Source organism: Molothrus ater, chromosome 8 (assembly GCF_012460135.2).
Source record: "Molothrus ater isolate BHLD 08-10-18 breed brown headed cowbird chromosome 8, BPBGC_Mater_1.1, whole genome shotgun sequence".
NCBI lineage: Eukaryota > Metazoa > Chordata > Aves > Passeriformes > Icteridae > Molothrus > Molothrus ater.
In genome coordinates this window covers 19,150,833-19,169,500 of record NC_050485.2, presented here as the reverse complement: position 1 = coordinate 19,169,500, position 18,668 = coordinate 19,150,833, and the positions used below count along the sequence as shown (strand labels likewise).

Here is an 18,668-nt window from a genome sequence, read left to right as displayed (position 1 = left end):
GAGAGAGCAGCTTTTATGTGATCAGATTATTTTTTTCTAGGTACTTTTGCCTCCCATGTTAGTATTTTCCCCCCTTTTCAGCGCTGTCCTAAAACCCAAATCAAAATAAGTAATATAGGATAGATGCAGCACACACTTTTCACAGTGGAATAAAACATTGATGCATCCTCTTACTGTATTCAGACTTCTGAAATCTGTTTCTCACAAAGTTCAAACAGTGTTATATTGTAACTGTTATATGTGGAACAGGTTTAAAAAACCGCCAGTATGGCTAATTTCAAATGCATCTACTTCTATAAATTCCTTGCTTTAGTACTTGTGTAGTAGCTGCCTGTCTCTCCTTGGAACATGATTCTATGATCCCTCTTGAGATCAGTACTAACTTCCACATTGGCATCTGCATGCAGAAGTATCTGATTAACACCAAGCAGTTAAACTTAATGAGGTATTTAAATATAAATTTATAACTTCTCTTTTTCTTCACCAATCCTTTTTCCTTGGAACACAAACCTCGATATCACAAGTCTACAAGCAAGGAAAAACTAATTTGCACAGCAAGCGTGATTCTCTTTTCTTCAGAAAATAAAACCATACTCTATTTGTGGCTGCTTTTAGGGCTCCTGTCAGACACTCTCAAGGAACTCACTCATGTCAGCTTACTTCCATGCTTCTATTCTTTAAGAAATTGAAACTGTAGGAGACTGCACAGGGACACGTTGCCAGCCAAGAACCTTTTAACTGGCTCATCTGACACAGCCAAAGCGTTCAAGGTCGCCGAGGGGAGGAGGATCAGTGTTTGGTGTTTTGCACAGAGCCCGTGCAATCGTTTCTGCTGCTTTGAGGCACAACAGCCGGCAGAGCAGGGAAAAAGATGAGCAGGGCGAGGGCTGGGCTAAGAGAATATAGTCCTGCAAGGCCCGCTCCGGAGTTTCTTTAGCGAAGCTCGGCTGCGTGGGAGCGGAGGGGCGAGCGCAAGCAAAGGCAGCCCCGCTGCCCGTGCGCGGTGCCCCGGCGCCACCTCCCGGGCACCGAGCCCGCGCTTCAGTGCTTCCTCTCCCACAGCACCAAGCAGCTGTCAACCATGTTCAAACTCTTGCATTATCTACGGAAAGCTGTCCTATTAGTGAACGATCATCCCAAAAATATTCAGCTCCCTCTTTCACACTTTAACTCAAGAAAGTCACACCCTCTTCATCAGCTCTCCGATCAAATGGTGCCACTGTTCCTCCTTGTTTTCTTTAGCCAAAGATAAAGGCTTGACCTCTACGAAGTAGTGTCCTCACATTTTCCTTCCAGAAGCCTTTACTTTGCCTGTAACTGGAGTGCCATAAGGATGACAAAAAAAGTTCACCAAAAAGGAGCTGAAGTGGAGATAAGTAATTTTTTCAATATTTTAGAAGAATTTAAGGCTATACAAGTATCAATGTGTACTCATTTCTTTCTACTCAAAGCCAAGGTAGATAGGCTGCCTTAAAAAAAGCAATTTACACCATTCCACACAGGCACAGCTCTTACTGCATTATGAGTAAGTTATGAACACTTCCAAAGATGCTGTTTCAAGTAAACAAAAAAAGTTTCACACACAAGGTGTTTTGGACTTCATAATTTTAATGGAGTCAGAACAATTCTATACAATTATATACAGATTAAGCATGACTAAGTATCTATTTCTTCCTACATAGAACAAGCTGGAATAATACAATGGGAACAGACCCTAGCTAAGAAATATAAACACACTTTTGCAAGGTTATTTTGCTATTCTTGATCGCAGCCGTCGCTTGATGATTAGATGATCACTTTCCTTCTCTTTTTGTTCTACAAGGATCTGAAAAAGATGGATTAAATGATGGTTATTCAGCATTTCTTCAGAGACAAATGACATTCACCTTTTAGACTTGTGTGCCCAACAGAATAGTTTTTCCCAGAATTTCTTTCCAGAGTTTTGCCTGTCACTCTGGTGAAATTTACCCATTCACTGAGAGGGAGGTCAGTCAGTAGAACAGGCTGGCCAGGGAAGTGGTGTAAACACCATTCCTGGAAGTGTTCAAAAATTGTGTGGCTGTAGACCTTGGGAATATGGTTTTGTGGAGTTAACCCAGCAGTGCTGGGTAAATATTCATTTTCTGATACAGGAAGTGTCCAGAAAGCTAAAATTTTAAGCTTAAATTTCTCTAGCTTTCTCTGACTCCCCCAGGATTCAGTCTTGCACTTTTTCTTTCACTTGCAAACTTCTTAGCTCATTTTGCTCAGCACTTCTGACATTTTCTTCTTCCTCCTATGGACAGCATTGTGGGTTCTGCTGCATCCTTTCATACAATTTACAGAAAAATCAGTATGGGCAAATGCTTACCATAGCATAGAGAAGAAAGGATGGAACAGAATGAAGAGATGTACTTCCAGCAGAGCAGAAGAATGCCCAGCACTACAGTTACTGTCTAAACCATAAAGTTGGATTTCTGAAACAACACATCAAACTCTGGCCTTCAAGGCTCTTAGACTGGTTTAGACAGAGCCACAAAATTAAAAAACATCAGAAGGCTATTTAGACTGTGCTTTGAAAAGCATGGATGTATCCACATGCTATACCCAAATAACACCTGGGCATAAACGGAATTGAAAAATACCTTTGGTGCTCACCTGAAGTTAATTGTACATGCAGACAACTACTGTGCTTCAATCATGTCATTCCAAACCTGTGGATGCCTTCCTGCTCTCTATTTCTATTCTCCCTCTATGCTACTTACTTACTTATATATATATATATATATAAAATAATACATATGTATATTTTATTGCACACTTAGATGAACTGTAACTACTGGAAAACAAATTAAGACTTCACTGCTGTAATTCACAGATATCTCTATGATTGCTGTATCACCTATACAATCAGTCAGCAGTCAAAGAAAGGTGAGAAAACAGAAAAAAATTAGTAAAACAGCAGAAATAAAAGACCAAAAGGAATGGTTAGGTAGAAAAAAATATCTAAGTTGGTATTTTCAAACGTCTTCTGCAACTTGATTAGACTCTTCAGATTTGTCTTTTTCTCCTAATAGTTAATTTTAATTTAAGATTACAGAAAAACACTACAGTGGGGAAAACAGGAATCTTAATCACTTACTGAAGTACTAGGGATATCCAGAGGGCAAGAAATGTCAGTTGTATACAGCTTTCTCTTAGCTCGTTTTGGCTTGAGCTCATTTTCTTTGACATGTTCTTGTTCTGCAGACTTGGGAGAGCTTATTGTCTCAATAAGCTTCTTTGCTAGAAGACAAATTTTATCATAAATACATGTCATGGTTTTGTGAGCCTCAAAATTAATGAATAAAGTAGGCTTTATTAAAACAGTTTAAAAATTAAACCAGTGTAGACCAAAGTTCAAGTATAAAAATTCAGAACTGGTATTTGACTACCAGTTTTCTGTAGCTGGAAGCAATTTTCTGTAGCTTCAGGTGCAAAAGCTTAAAGGACACACTTAAATAGCACATTAAAAATCAATTAGGATTCAGATCTCACTTTAAGACTACTAAGTTGAAAAACAGGCTTAACTTTTTTGCTGACACAAGCCACAGTGCACAGTCAATTTCTTCTATACCTTTTAATAGTTTAATCAAACAAGTACTAGCTCTATAAAGAGAGGGGTATATGTACTAGGAAAAAAGAGAAAAATAAGAAATATGCAATACTGTTATAAAAAGAGGGAAACCATACAGGACACGATAGTAAAGGTTACAAAACAGAACTCATTTGCTCAAATTGAGTATTCAAATTAAGGATGAAATGTTTATTAGTCTGAGTTTGGCTTCCATTTATAATAACACATACTGTGCTCCTGGAACCAATACGACAAACAGAAATTTTAAAAAATTTCACACAGTTATTATCTAGACGGTATTATGTCAGATAATTTAAGATGTACTCTGTAGCAGGACAAGCTTTCAGGTTGGTACAGGAGTTTATTTTAACTGTCCACATTAAAAAATGGCCAACCTTGTTTTAAATAAATAATAGTGTAGTTTAGAATTAAACACTGGTGATTCCCTGTGGTCCCTGCTAATTTTAATCTTTTTTAAAAGCACAGTGACCCAGAGATCATTCTTACTGTAGGAAAGAGTAAAAACATATCCTTCAACGGAAAGTCCAAGCAATTCATCTTCCCAAGGCTATACCTAAACTTAACAAAATCCATTAATTGCTCTATATTCAGTTTAATGAAATCTTCCAAATATTTTCATGAGTCACTGGCTTTCAGATTTCATAAAATTAACATACATCAAAAAACATTAATAAAGTTTTCATAGCAACAAGAGACTGCTTATAGAACGAGGTAAGATTTGGAGTTTGGATTTAATCCTTGATTTTTTCAAAGCAGCTGGGCAAGTTTCTAAAACTGCCTTTACATGTAAATAAGTACAGAGTAACTACAAGATTTTGGGCCCAAAAGTTATCACTGATTTGATGATAAATATGCATGTATTTCACACTGCATCTTTCATTCCACCTGGTTTATATTTCACACTTAACCTAAGTTTTAGAATTATGTGGTCCTCACAACCAAGACAATCTTTTCTTCCCTGCCATTCTACAGCAGCCAGAGAATAGGAAATAAGCCTTATTTCTACTGTACAAACCTTTAGAATGAATAATAGTAGGAGAACTTTGGAAAAAATCACCAATTTTCTGTAGTGTCCCATCTTTCTTCTTAGATGACTTTTTATTTAGAGTAGATTCTTGCCTTCTTAAGGAGTATTCTTTTCTAAGAGATTGTGCAGTAGACATCTGTACAGAAATACAGGATCATTGTTTAAGCTGAAAATTGACTTAATCCTCAATTTTCATTTCATTTTACTTCAATGTTATTTTCCAGCTGACACATTGAGCTTTGCTACTAACACCTTTGTTCAATTTAGTAATGATATCACTACAGCAAGTAATGTAGACAACCTCATTTTACATCAAGAACAAAGAAAATCACCAAAGTTTCACAGAATACACTTAAGAGCATGAGTCATACAGTAAACAGAGGAGTTTTCTTTTTTTTAAAGGCAGATTAAAACTTGTATTTTACTTGACAAGCTAATTATAATTCTATTGTATTAATTAGAAATAAAAGAATCTGATGGGGCAAATAAATGCCTCGCCTTCTGAACCTGCCCAGGTGACTACTATGGCCTAAAAGAATCTTTTTATAGTTGCCATATATGTGGATAAACTTTAGTTTTACTTCAAAAGCATTGCCTATAACATCACGCTTTAATAACATGCTCAAACTAGTCTTTTTAACTATTCAATATGCAACATCCTTCCCCTTTGAATCACTGCAAACTGCAGCTGGGACAATACACATTCTTGGCAAATACAGACCCTTTAGCTTATAGAGTTTAGTAGAAAGACACCATAAATGTTGAAGAATCCTGTTGAAATACATCGGTAAGAATAAGATACTTTGGCATAAGAATATTTGCTCTTCACAAGTCTACCATTACAGAAAAGGCTAAACTGACTTCAAAAATGGAACAAAATCAAACCATTTTTTTGTTGCTTGAAGAAGGTGAGTCAGCCATAGGAGGTTTTGCATTTCTCTTGTTCTCACTCTTCACAAAATCCTAAAGAAAATTAGAAGAAATTATAATTGCTATCAATGACCACCTAAACCAAAAGAAACTATTTTATAGAACTGATCTGTAATCTCATAGATCAGAGCTGGAGACAGCAAGAAATAGTACTATCTGGGAGAGAGAAATGTAAAAGGTAAAGAGAAAGTGAAAATCAGGAGGAGACAGTGTCTGGATCAGCTGAAGTCTTATTCAACACAGGCCAGAGATCCGGGACCTGGGAGACATGGGGTTGAAATAATACCCTATGTATATCCCTGGGATCTCAGCAGAAAATAAGAAGTTAGAGTTTTAATAAATGATCAAAGTAATAAACTGAAAGGCTGCACAACAGATTTTGTCAGTTGGTCAAGTTCACACCTCATTCATCTCTACACTTTTTCTTTTCCTTCTTGGCTTGAGCACTTTAACTGTAACTGGTGAGGTGCTGCCCTGGTGCTTCACCTCCATCTTATGGGGTTGCAGAGGTGTGAACTGGATTTCCATCTCTGGTTCTGGGAACCGACTCGTTTTTCCATCCTCTGTGGACACTTCAGTAGAATCAAGGACAATTTCAGAATGGTCCTGCAGGTATGTGGAAAATGTATGAAAACAAGATTTAAACTATGAGTTAAATACTAAATAATACGTAACACCCCCCACCTCCCAGTGGATTGCAAAGTAGGTGTTCTATTTTCCAGCTGTTAGCTTTCAGAACATTTACAACAGAAGTGAAGAAACAACTATAGCAGAGTTTAGGCCTTATAATCTAAAATCTTTTTTGTTAAATTTTGAACTTTTTTGTATCTATGATCACAGAAATTTTCCTCAGCCTGATACTTTGTTGCCAAGTATTTTTTCACTTTTTCAAGCCCTTAGTGATTGTCTCAGTCTTAACTCTGCTGCTCCTTAGGAACTAGACAGTAATAGCAGCTTTTGTAAGAAAAGTATAATATTTCTGTATCTTAAGGAGCTTTCTTTCCCTGCTAGAGAATTCCAGCTGTTCCTTCTTACATTCCTTCACCCTGAAGGTGAAAACTCCTTCCTCTTAAAAAAGAAAATGATAAAAGCTCATGGAAAGCCAGAAGGTAGGTCTCCAACAGGCTCTGCTGGGATTCTGAGAGGGAATCCCACCCAGAATCCCAGCAGCAATGCATTCCCAGGAATTTTCAGAACTATATACATTAATATATACTAAAAAATCAACAGAATTATTAACATATCATTGATACATAAACAAACATACCTCTTTGTTTACAGACTGATCGATTTTATCTTGTCCTTCTTCGGGTAAAGGTACTTCTGCCAAGGACTGAGGATTTTCATGGTTAATCTGCTGTTTCATTTCCTTTATAAAGTCATCTTTCTCTGCCAGCTGTTTTTTTAGATCTTCTATGTCAGTTTCCTTATCCTAATAAACATAGCAAAAATTGCCACAAATCTCAGGACTGTAAACAGAAAGTAATATATCACGAGCATCATTATGATTACTTGGTCATGACAGTTTTAAAACTGCTAAACCAGTCAGGTATCCAATACACAGACAATAATTTAATGCCTTTATGTAAAGTGAAGAAAAGCCTTGTAAGAGTCTGAGTAAACCTAACACAAAACTTTCTATTTTACTATGCTTTTTTAGAATTCTAAGTTCACCTCCCATTTGCTCATGAAGTTCTTGGTGCTGTGAAAAAGACAAAAAATGTGAGAGTTTCAGATATCCAGTCCAAATTCACAAGAGTGTTTACTTGAACTACTAAATATTTTCAAGCTCTAATTAACATTAAAAATTCAGTTGCAAACAAGCAAAGCTTTTCTTGTTAAATTAGCTGCAAATGGTTTCAATACGATGGTGTTTAAGAACAAAAGATAGAGCCAGAATGCAAAGAGCAACTATAATATTTTGCAGAATCAATGGGTAACAAAAAACTCTCAAAAATTCACACAGGAAAAAGAGAAAACTGACCTTTTCTGAAGCCATTACTGCAGCCTGTTTTAGCCTTTCTATTTCTTTATCTTTTTCTATGGTACTAGAAGCCAAAGTCTTGAGCTGTACTTCCAAAGCCTCTACTAGCTCATCTCTTTCCTCACGCCACTTTTGAAGATTGTTGTCCTTCTCTATGAGCTGTGCAGCAAGTCTTTCCTAAACATTAAAAAAGGTAGGTTAGAATAGAACATCACTTCTACACAGTATCTGAACTCTTCTGCTAGTTATGTTTTGCACAGTTAGTACTATTTTATAACTTTAATAGCTTAAGAGCCTACACAGATCTTATTAAAGCCCACACAGAACTAGTTTCAGTACAAATATGCAAAAGTAAGCCATGTTTCAACTAGAAAATCTGTATTTATACTCTTTGTGAAGAGAATTTTCTTTTTGAGAACCACAGCTCCTGTTTGCTCGCTTGAAGATTTTATTAATTACAGTTCTCAGTCAAGAAATGTCACAGATAAAGTAAAATTATTTGTAAACTCCTAACATACTCCTGTACTGATTGCAGGTCCACAAAGGCATTGCTAACTACTTCTAGATGCAAATGTAGTTTTAGATTGCAGAAGTTCATATAATAATTTCATCTGATTAAAAAATTGCAACCTTGCTGCAGTCCAGTGAACAAGGTGCCTTAGTTAGTAACTATCAGTCTCCCCAGCACTAGCACATACTACCACAGCATACTGACTAAGTATTTTCCAAAGTAAGCTTTCTAAGCTTTTAAGGAGCAATTCATTTAAGTGTGGGTTATTTATTGGTGTTTTACACATAGTATGAACTTTGAAGACTTCATAATGTAATGGAACAGGAAGGAACAGGCATGGTAATTTCCATTATGTGTAAAGTTTTTTCATTTTATGAGCCTCCTAGTCTTCCTTTTTCTTATTGAGAACATCTCATCCAGGTTTCATCATGTGAGAAAGTAAGGGAACTGACAAAGGCCAGCTACTCTCAAGTGCCCCCACTGTTCAACACTTGCTATGTGATTTATCTGCACAAAAGACACTACAGGACAATGCTGAGACAAAGTCACTTACAATTTCTGCTTGTTGCTTCACATGATGTTCTCTATCCTCCACAAACTTTCTCATTTCCCTGTTGCGATGGTTCTCAGCTTCTCTTACTTGATTTATGAGTCCCATTTTTTCCTCAAGCCACTTTTTCCTATCAGTTTGATACTTTGCCTCATTTTCCTAATTGGATGAAACCAGAAATAAAACCATAAGTAGAGAGAAAAAAGACTTAAAATTCAGAATATCATTGCATGGATAATTTCAAAAACATAACAGAAACAGTAGCACAGTTTTACTCTAGCATACTCCCAGGTACAAGTATTTTACTCATTGTGGAATACTTGTTCTTCTGTATTGCAAAAATTATCAATTTTCAGCATTTCTTATTCAGACTGGCACATCTTCATGGAATAGAATTTTTTTCCTCAAAGCATTCTGGGTCAATCACAGATACGTATGTCAAAAGTAATGGTAAACAGACACTTCTACCTTACAAATCCCCAAGCTTTTATGCTGCCTTACAGGACACATTAGAAAACGAATCTCTGCTTCAAGACTGAAAGGGAAACAATGCAGGACAGTTTGAATGGTAGGCAGAGACAGCATGTGCCTAAGAATGTCACTTCAATCCACAGCAACTTCGTCTCCTTTTCTATCACAATCAAACCTCTTGTCAGACATTTTACCGCATAAGGCAGGAAGCACCTGAAAAGTTGCTTAGAAAATAAGTCTACTTTCTAATCCAAGGAGAGTTAGAGGAAAGTCCTTAGCTTCACAGGAAGGGCTTACAGGCCATGCAGCAAGCACAAGATCTTGAGAGAGAGTTTGATTTAGCAACTGACAGGAGAGATCCCTGGAACTGATATCAGGTGTTGGATTAAGGCAGCTGTAAGGGGAAAGCAGCTACAGAGCCCTGTGCATAGCAGCAGCAAAACGTAGGGCAGGGTGCACTCCATTACAGGGCAACAGTGATGCTGTATGGAAAAGATGCTTCCAAGGAGGTTTTCTTTACCATATCATGCCCTAGCCTCTTGAAGACAGTGACACAAAAAATACCTAATACTCCTTAAATGGGTGTTGTGCCCTTAGATTTAAGTATGAATTATATCATTGTGTTTTACCTCCAGTTCTTTTTGCAGCTTTATTAATTCCTCATCTTCATTTATGGTTTTCTCCTCATTTTTGCTCATCTTTTGCTGCCAGTCACTATTGCACTGGTTATTCAGCTCTCTATATTTCTGCTTCCATGCTTCCAGTTCTAGGAAGAACATAAAATGAGTTTACATAATGCATTATTTTAAACATGTATTTGAACATGTTCCCATCCTCTTACTAAAGTTGCTTGGATTTACCAGCTATGATCACAGACAACAGAAGCCTTTTAGGAAATTGCTATTTGTTATGTAAAAGTAACACCTAAATAGCAATTGATAAGTAAAACCAGAAATGTAAAGCAGCTATCATAATACACATTCAAAACAATTTCCCTTCCCTGTTCCCTCTCCATGGAGAGATTACCCAAAACCAATCTGTTGGTCTCTTCTAATTTGGCTTCAAGCACTTTATCTTGTTCAGTCTGAGTCTGTTCTTGTTCTTCTAATGTCATCCGCATATCTTCAATTATTTTCTCCTTTGCACACAGATCTGAAAATATGAAAATTAATTTACAGATGAGCCTCCTCCTAGTTCCCACCATTCTCCCAAACTGCCTTAGTTACAAGTCATTTCTCCACTCCCTGAGATCAAAAGCTCTATTACAAAGAAATAGAACATCTATACAGAACTTTCCAGATCCCAAATTCTTAAGTGATTCTATTATCACCAGCGGACCTTAGATGTGTGTTTTGGTGTTAAAACATCAAAATATGGCTTGTGTGGCTATGAGAAATTAACTACTGTTCAACCCCTAGACATTTATCAAATCTGCAGAAACTTTGTGCTACCGTACACAATAGGGTGCTGGTTCATGCTTTCGCTAAAATGGACAACTCAAATAAAACCAAATAAACGCCAGTATTGACTAAATGAACACTAAGATTTTCTCTGCTTACATTTCTTAATCTGAGACTGTTTATTCCTTACAAATATATCTAGTAACAATTCTATAAAAATTACTTTCTGACTGTGAGATTCCAACACCCAGGTTGGAGTGTCTCTAAAATATAAATACACAAGACTTTTCAAATTTGTTATTAACATGATCACTCATTATGTTGCCATTGCACACACACAAAAAAATTTGAACAATTATAGTTCTTTCTGACCTTTATGTGTTTTCTCATACTGTTTGGAGATTTCTTCCAGCTTTATTTTATCCAACTGGTCCTAAATATCACATTAAAAGGAAATTAAAGAAATTAGAACATGCTGAAAGAAGCAAATACATATGCTAGAAATTAATAGCTTTTCATTTTGAATGTAATAAATAATAAATAAGGCATTTAAGACAAATAGTCCCAACAAATAAGTTCTTCACATAGTATAAAGAAGCATTCCAGCTGTTTAAAAAGAAAAAGAGACATTACTACTAATATATCTAAGTGGAACTAATCAGAAACTCTGCAGGTATTAAGTATTTATTTACTAGACTAATTCTCAAATTGTTTTAAATAAGTCCTGCATGAGAATTTCTTTAAACATTTTTCATTTATCTGTTAAAACTCATTTCAGCTGGCTACTCCTATTTTTACCCCAGCTTTTGTAAGCTTTCTCCAGCTGCTTCAATAACTTGTCTCATTAGTAGATTAGTTAAAAAATTAAGAGCAAGTAAAATTTTATTTAAAAAATACCTTTTTAAGTTGCAAGATTGTGCGCTGTTTGAACTCTAATTCATCACTAAACTGCTTTTTAATTTTCTCAAGTTCATCAACTTGTTTCCTCAGGGATTTCTCTTGAATTTGCATTGTACACACCTGCAACAAGAGAGCCAGCAAAACTTACATTTAGTTATAAGCCTTTTACAATCTCTGTAAGTTATCTAGATAATCAACTACTTAAATTTTTGCAAGCATCTTCATTAAATTTCAGGGGCTGGTAGTGCACAAGGGAAGATACTTAAAATATATCACTCAAAATAGCCTTATTATGAATCTCTTTTAACATCCATAGACTGAGGTTTGTGAAAACATGTTTTAATAACAGAAGCCCAAACTTGCAGAAGAAACATTTTGCCTATGGTTACTAACCTCTTTTTGTACTTGCTGAATTTGTTTCTTGGCATCAGAAAACTTCTCTTTCAAATCTGTGTATTCTTCCTCTTTCCTCTGCAAATCTTTTTTCAAACTTTGTACAAGGGCAGAGCTTTCAGACAGATCTTTACGTAGCCTTGGGTTAGAAATTAAGAGACATAAATAACATCAGTTTTAAATGCTAGCTCAGGCTCTTAGCTGGTTTTATTAGCAAATAGAATCTCAGCTCTGTCAGATGAATGACAAGCTTTAGAATTTACATTTGGATTTCAATGTCTTACTATATGAGCCTGAAGTAACAAACTGATCAGATTCACTTCTGAACACTCAATTTTCAAAAATATTATCTTTTTAAGCACAGTAGAGCAATATTTTTTATCATTAGGTGACCTTAAAAATTAGAAAAGCGCAAGGTTAAAAGCAAGTAAGTTTAAAGTTGATAACTACATCCCAGTTCTTGTAAGTATAAAGATGAATAAAAAGTGGAAAAAACTCCAGTAACACTGCAATAAATCCTGCCATCACAAGTTCTGCAAAGTAAAGAATAAGTTTGATGGGTTTATTTTTAAGTGATCACATTTATTTCAAGGAGTTTCCAGTAGGACATCTTGGACTTTTAAACTAACTAAAGGAAGGTTTTTCAGGTCCTATAAATGACAATACAATACAAGGCTTCACAAAGAGAAATCTTTCAAAGCTTCACCAGCACAGGGTTGGGGACCATCAGACCTTCATGCTAAACTGTACTTTGGAGTATGTGCAGTACCCACAGATACAGCACTAAAGAAACCATACTCAGGTGAAGGGCTACATAACATCTTAAAGCTATCCTGACATAATTGCAATTTCCTTCCCATATTGCAAATATCATCCTTCAGATGTACATAGTCTCCTATTTCTTACAGGTTTAAAAAGTAGAGGGTGGTGAGCAAAGTTCTACCCTCTACACCCATTATTTCCTTAAGTCTTACAGTAGACTGTACACCTAGAATAGCTGTTATCAAAACCATCTGTTTACTCCCTAGGCTTTTCCCCCCTCCCCTTTCCTCCTTTCCTTTTACCATTTAGTCCTTTCCAAAGAAAACATGCCCTACTTTTATACAAGTTACAGCGTATAATATTACATTATCCAATTTCTTTCAGAAAGGGTCTGCAACAAAATTATTAGAAATCCCCAAATAATTGATTTTATTGTATGCTCCTATTTCCCTGCACAATAGTTCCACATGATTTAGATGTATATTTTTGAAAGAGTATACAAACAGGTGAGGAAAACATAGACTGCAGAATATGCAAATGTAAAATTCGAGCAGCGTATAAAAATTCCACAAAGAAGCAGTTTGGTTAACAAGTTTATAAACATGCAAATGTGGTATATCAAACTGATGTTCATATAAGGGAGTTTTAACTTAATTTTATTCTTAAAGGCTTAGGAATAATCTCATTATTTACTTACAGTTCCATAGACTGTATTTGCTCACACTCATTTTTCTCCTTTTCCTGAAGAACGCGTTTCATGGTCTCCAAACTGTTCATCAACTGCACAGCTTCATCCTTCAAATTTGCTTCTCGATCACTGAGTTCTTTCAGTTTTTTGTCTACACTGGCACATTTCTCTTGCAGAGCTACTGTATTACTTTCTAGATTTAAAATAGTCGATTCTTTTTCTTTTAGTTCTTCTTCTAACTCTTTCATCCTGTCATCTTTAGTCCTAGAAGCCTCCAACAGGCATTTAAGATCTCTTATTTCTCCCTCATAGCTGGCAACTTTCTCCTGAAACTGTGCAATTACTCTCTGATTTTCTGCAGCCTGTTTTTCAAAATCCTGGGTTTTCTTCTGGATTTGCTCTTGTAACTGATTCAGATCTTTTTCCTTTACAGACTGACGCTCTTGATTTGTAATTTCATTTAATTTTATTTTTAGTTGATTATTGTAATTGTCACTATCATGAAGTCTCTTCTCTAAGTCTTCAACTTGCTGACGTAGTTGTTGGATCTGATGACTTTTTTGTGAGGAAGCCTTAATCATAATTTTGCATTCTTCCCAAATGCTTTCAATGCTGTGGTGAAAGGAGCTCTCCTGTCTCAGATCTGCTGAAGAAGCAGTTTGGAACTGCATGGACAGAGGACTCCTTTGAGCTGTCTCTGGTTCATCTTTTGGAGGGTCTAAGGAATCCTTTACATTAACCAACTCAATATCCACAGCATAAGATTCTGAGTGACATTCATACATTTCATCTACCTGGGACTGCATTGTTTTAATTTGTGACACTTTGTTAATTATATTTTGTTTAGCATCTGTTACTTCGTTATTTAGTTGAATAATCTTTACTTCTTGCTCCTTATTTATAGTTTTCTGTTTGTCCAATTCAGAAAGAGCCTCCTGATATTCAGCTTGACATTGTTGAAGTTCTCCACTTAAGCCAGAAGCCTTTTCTTCAGAAGCAGAGAGTTTCAGATGCAAGTTTGCTATCTGCTGATTTAACTCTTCTTTCTCAGTTTTTTCTCTTTGGCACTGTTCTTCAAGCACAGCTATCTGACCTTCCAAGGTTTCAGTTCTTTGCTTTAGTGCCAATATTTCCATGTAGGTCTCAGAATTACTAGTTCTCTTTTGATCAAGACAGTAGTTTTCCCAACTCTCTCTCTTATCTCCTAAAAACAAAACCAAAACAACATCAAGAACAAATAAATCCCCATACAGCTCAGGTTAATTGAAATCAACAAGTCACTAGCAACACCAAGCTGTAATTGCTGTAAGGAAAATTAGCACCACCTGAAAGCCACACTTTCATAGCATTTTAGAGCCTTCAAGTTGTTAGAACCCTCTGAGATGTTTTATATGCATTAAAATGCCTCTTGGGCTTCTAGGCATAATTTGCAGAAAGAGGTGTTCATAAGACTTAAAAAAAAGTTTGCTATAGTTCTATTCCAACCTTCTATTCTGCCCCACTAGGAGAAAAATCTAGCTAATTTCACTAGTACTTGCAACACCTATAAGCTAGGTAACATTCACAGAGATAACCAGTTTCCATCTCCACTGATTTAACAACCCCTTTAAATACAGCCAGCAATTAGCCATCCTCCATTTAGGAGAGCAATGGTGTCATACACCTTTCTGAGAAGTTTCATGCATGCTCTATCTCACCTTACTTTTAAAACAAAGCTAAAAGTCCAGCACAAATTTTTGGTTTTGTTTTTTTTTTTTGCTTCGTGTCTGGAACTTTCCTCTCTTCTGTATTCAATACATTTCTAAACTTGATAAAAGGATTCATTAATGCCCATACCTAATATGTTACATGTAAAGTCCTCCAAGAAAGATTTACAACATGTCATTCCAACCCAAAATTTCCATGTTTTATTAACATAAGACTCTTTTCCTGAATTAATGAGCCATTTTAACTAAAATCACATGGATTTCATCACTTTCAAAACTGACTCCATCTGTATTTCACACAAGTGTTTTTGAATCCAATTGGGTTTCATAGTAACATGCATGCTATATTTTATTATTAAATCAAGTCTGACTATCTCTAAGGATTAGATTATCTCAACTATGTACTGCAGGGAGATAATATGGATTCTGATGAGTACTGCACCTACAGTAAGGTAGAGTTAGGCAGTCTCACACTGAACCATTAAGCACAGGTGTACTGCATGGAAACATCCTCTGAACAATGCCAACAAGTTGTACAGTCAATAGTGTTTTGGTTTTTGAAAATCAACAGGACACTTTTCTCCTGCTTGTCCATTGTTTTCCTATTATAAGATACATCAAGTGCTTCTGCTAGCTCAACCACAACAGCAGCCTTACTGTAGCATATAAGGTCTTATTTGTAAATCCTACAAGATTAAAAACTTAGTATTTGGAAATGGTTTTCACTGAAAGCCCAGTTGTGTAGTCCTAAGAAAACTTATCAGACAAAATACAACACATTACTCTCCCTGGACTGGAGTTTTGCAAGCTTCACTAAAAGCAAGATGGGCTGAGGTATCTTAACACAGGGTTTGTCCAAGTGCCTAGTCTTGGTTTCAAATGACACTTGAAGTTTTACAAAACCAGAAATGCCCTACTGGATGACACAGCCTCAGCTGACCTAGCCTAATACTTTCACCTCTTTTTGCTACTACTGGCAGGCCAAGCCATTTTTTATAGACCTTTCTTGACATTGAAGAATTGAGACAGTGAAGCCCTGCTGAAGTCTTTCAGTATCCATATATGCACCTGTTGGCTGTTAGCTGATCTACCTCTGTCTGCCATCTGAGAATTCGAATACCTGTGCCTCTCCCAACTTCTAGGGCAGCAAACAGCAGAAGTTCAATATTCTCTTCATGAAGTGGCTTGTTCATGGAATCATAGTAGATCTGAGTTCAAAGGGACCCTCAAGGACCATCAAGAGCAGGGTTGCTCTCCAGCCTCTCACTCTCTAATCTGTACTTAGAGCCAGGGTTTCCTGCCCCAGGTGCAGAGTCAGGCACCTGTCTTTGTTAACTTCAGGGGGTTGGTGATTGCCCAGCTCTGTGATTTGTCTAGATCTCTCTGCAGGGCTTCCCACCCTTTGAGGGAGTCAACAGCTATCACTGGCAAACTTAGGATAGTTTTGTGTCCTGCATCAAAGTTATTTATGAAGATGTTGAAGAGAACTGGGCCCATTATGGAGCTCTGGGGAGCCCCAACAGCAGTGTCTCAATGCAAGCCTAATGTTACCCCATTTACTAAAACTCTTTGCACCATAAACTTAAAACTGATCTACCCCAGTGAATGCTGCCTTGTTCTTTAACTGCACTATGTAATGAATGATAGTTTAATATTCAGTTTATTCACTGTATCCTATTTTTCTGTGATCATGTGAATTTGATAATTCTCCTTTAACAGAAAGGAAATGCCTCTCACCTTCCTTTTGCATGTTTTCCATAGTTCTATGAGAAATTAAAGCTAAGCTGGGTCCTGAAGTCAAGTTAGAGGCAGAGAGCTCTTACAAATACCATTTTGCACAAGTCCCATATAGCTCAGTCTCACTTATTAATATTTTATTCACCTGATAAGCTCACAGATAAAGCAAGAAGAGCAAAAAGACTGAAAGTGCAAGCATGAGAACTGTACAAAATACACCATTTGTGGACTTCAGCTTTCCACTTGAATGGGAGTAAAATTAATTTTTCTCCTTTGCCAGCACCGTCACCTTGAGCAGAGCTGGTGTGTTCACAGCACACACACAGAGCAAAATGTCAAGGTTCACAGCACATACTGTATGACTGAACAATCAGTAAGTCATTGACACCTTTGATGGTTGCTTAGGAAATTTTCAAACACTTGAGCAGGAGATGTTACCCTTCTCAGAAGTCCAGCAACAGAAAATTTAGTACTGTAACTGCTAAGCAATTGCCTAAGAACTACAGCTGGGTATGCAGGTAGATACACAGATAAGGAAAGGCAGCAGAAAGGAAAGAGTCTAAAAGCTAAAATTTTATTTCAATCATTTAGGAGTAAATGATATAGAGCCAGCCCTCTGCAAAAGGGATTACATTTAGAGAACAATTACTTCCTTTTACAGTGTAACATAGCAGATCTCCTCAAAGCATAATGTTTACACCTCCCAGCTTTTTTCTTCTGTTCTGGAATAGTAACCAAGCTTTTTTGGAAGACCCCCTGTTGAGTGATGGTAGAAATTGTACCTTTCTTTGTAGGTGGTTCTTCTTCTGCAGTAGGCTTATTTTCCAAGCAACGCTTTCTTCCCACTTCCAATACAGTTTCCTCACAATCCTTGAACTGGCTGCTTTCAATCACTTGGTTAGAGTTCTTTTCTGCTAATTTTCTCTTACTGGTAGTCAAAGTGTTCTCCTGTGTTAAAATATGATCAATTGCTTAGAAGTTGTACGAATTGGACACTTAAAAGGCTTAGGAGCTTTTTCTATACAAATATTTTTACAAAACCTTTACGGGTAAGGGGCATAGGGGGTGTCAGAGGAAGAGTCTGACTGAGAGATCAGTAAGTTAAACCAAGAGCTCCTGCAACTTCAGATACTAAGAAACAGTACTTTGCATTGTACAGGAATCAGAGCAAGAGACTAGAGAACTACAAAATGCACAACTTGCATTAAGAGGACTTAATTTATCATCCAAAAACTATTTCCAGTGTTAAAAGAGTTGATGAAATTTCCAATTTTTTAAAAGGGCATACAGTCTGTTCTACAAATTCATCACATTCTGATCATGGTCAGAGTTGAGAGCTTTAACAGCCTTCAGCAAAGCCAAAAATCATTTTTGTCATGACATGTTTGATGTAATTTGAAAGCCTAGTCAGTTCTGCTATACATACTTCTGATATTTATTTGACTAAGAAAAAAGTTGGTTACTTGCAAGATGACAAGTGACAAGCCATGTGGTTGTGAAGGACCAATTAATCATCTATAAGTGCTTCATTAAAAATCTACAATAGACTATAGAGTTGAGGTTTATGGTCATGTTTAAAATTTCATGCCAAACAGTCTCCTGGAACCACTGGATAGTTAAGAAAGCCTTGCTCTTGGAAGGAGCAGTAATAGTTAGTCATCACACTCCACTCACTCTTGGGGCATTCCATACTATTGATGAGTTAAACAGCTGTGAGGCAGACAGAACACAAGATAAACTATGGTCAAAGCTTTGAGTTCACAGTGTAAGAGAAATGAATCAGAGTGCTGAGTAAGTTTCACTTCAAACATTCTCAAAACTACTTCAGGTTACTGACATCAGGCTCAAATAAAAAAATCCCAAAAAAACCTCTTACTGTGTGTTTTGACTTTTTTTACCTGTATACATTCAGCCAAGCTAGCTTCCAGCATTCAGCAGATATCATTAGACCATACAATTTCAAGTTTTATTAATCACATCAAAAACAGAGATA

General features: G+C 36.5%; 1 protein-coding gene across 1 annotated transcript in view; it reads right to left on the bottom strand.

Annotated features, from left to right (window-relative positions):
• Nucleotides 1-1,590: 1,590 nt before the first annotated feature.
• Nucleotides 1,591-18,668, bottom strand: part of KIF20B (kinesin family member 20B) — a 31,353-nt gene continuing 14,275 nt past the window's right edge. The window contains exons 19-33 of the mRNA XM_036385194.1: nucleotides 17,458-17,623; nucleotides 13,242-14,436; nucleotides 11,783-11,921; nucleotides 11,387-11,509; nucleotides 10,862-10,922; nucleotides 10,116-10,241; nucleotides 9,719-9,855; nucleotides 8,622-8,777; nucleotides 7,558-7,734; nucleotides 6,841-7,005; nucleotides 5,976-6,179; nucleotides 5,529-5,606; nucleotides 4,632-4,779; nucleotides 3,122-3,264; nucleotides 1,591-1,825 (exon numbers count right to left, since the gene is read on the bottom strand). Of these exons, the coding sequence (XP_036241087.1) occupies nucleotides 1,748-1,825; nucleotides 3,122-3,264; nucleotides 4,632-4,779; nucleotides 5,529-5,606; nucleotides 5,976-6,179; nucleotides 6,841-7,005; nucleotides 7,558-7,734; nucleotides 8,622-8,777; nucleotides 9,719-9,855; nucleotides 10,116-10,241; nucleotides 10,862-10,922; nucleotides 11,387-11,509; nucleotides 11,783-11,921; nucleotides 13,242-14,436; nucleotides 17,458-17,623 (3,096 nt within the window). The 3' untranslated portion in view covers nucleotides 1,591-1,747. The remainder of the gene's footprint in view (nucleotides 1,826-3,121; nucleotides 3,265-4,631; nucleotides 4,780-5,528; nucleotides 5,607-5,975; nucleotides 6,180-6,840; nucleotides 7,006-7,557; nucleotides 7,735-8,621; nucleotides 8,778-9,718; nucleotides 9,856-10,115; nucleotides 10,242-10,861; nucleotides 10,923-11,386; nucleotides 11,510-11,782; nucleotides 11,922-13,241; nucleotides 14,437-17,457; nucleotides 17,624-18,668) is intronic.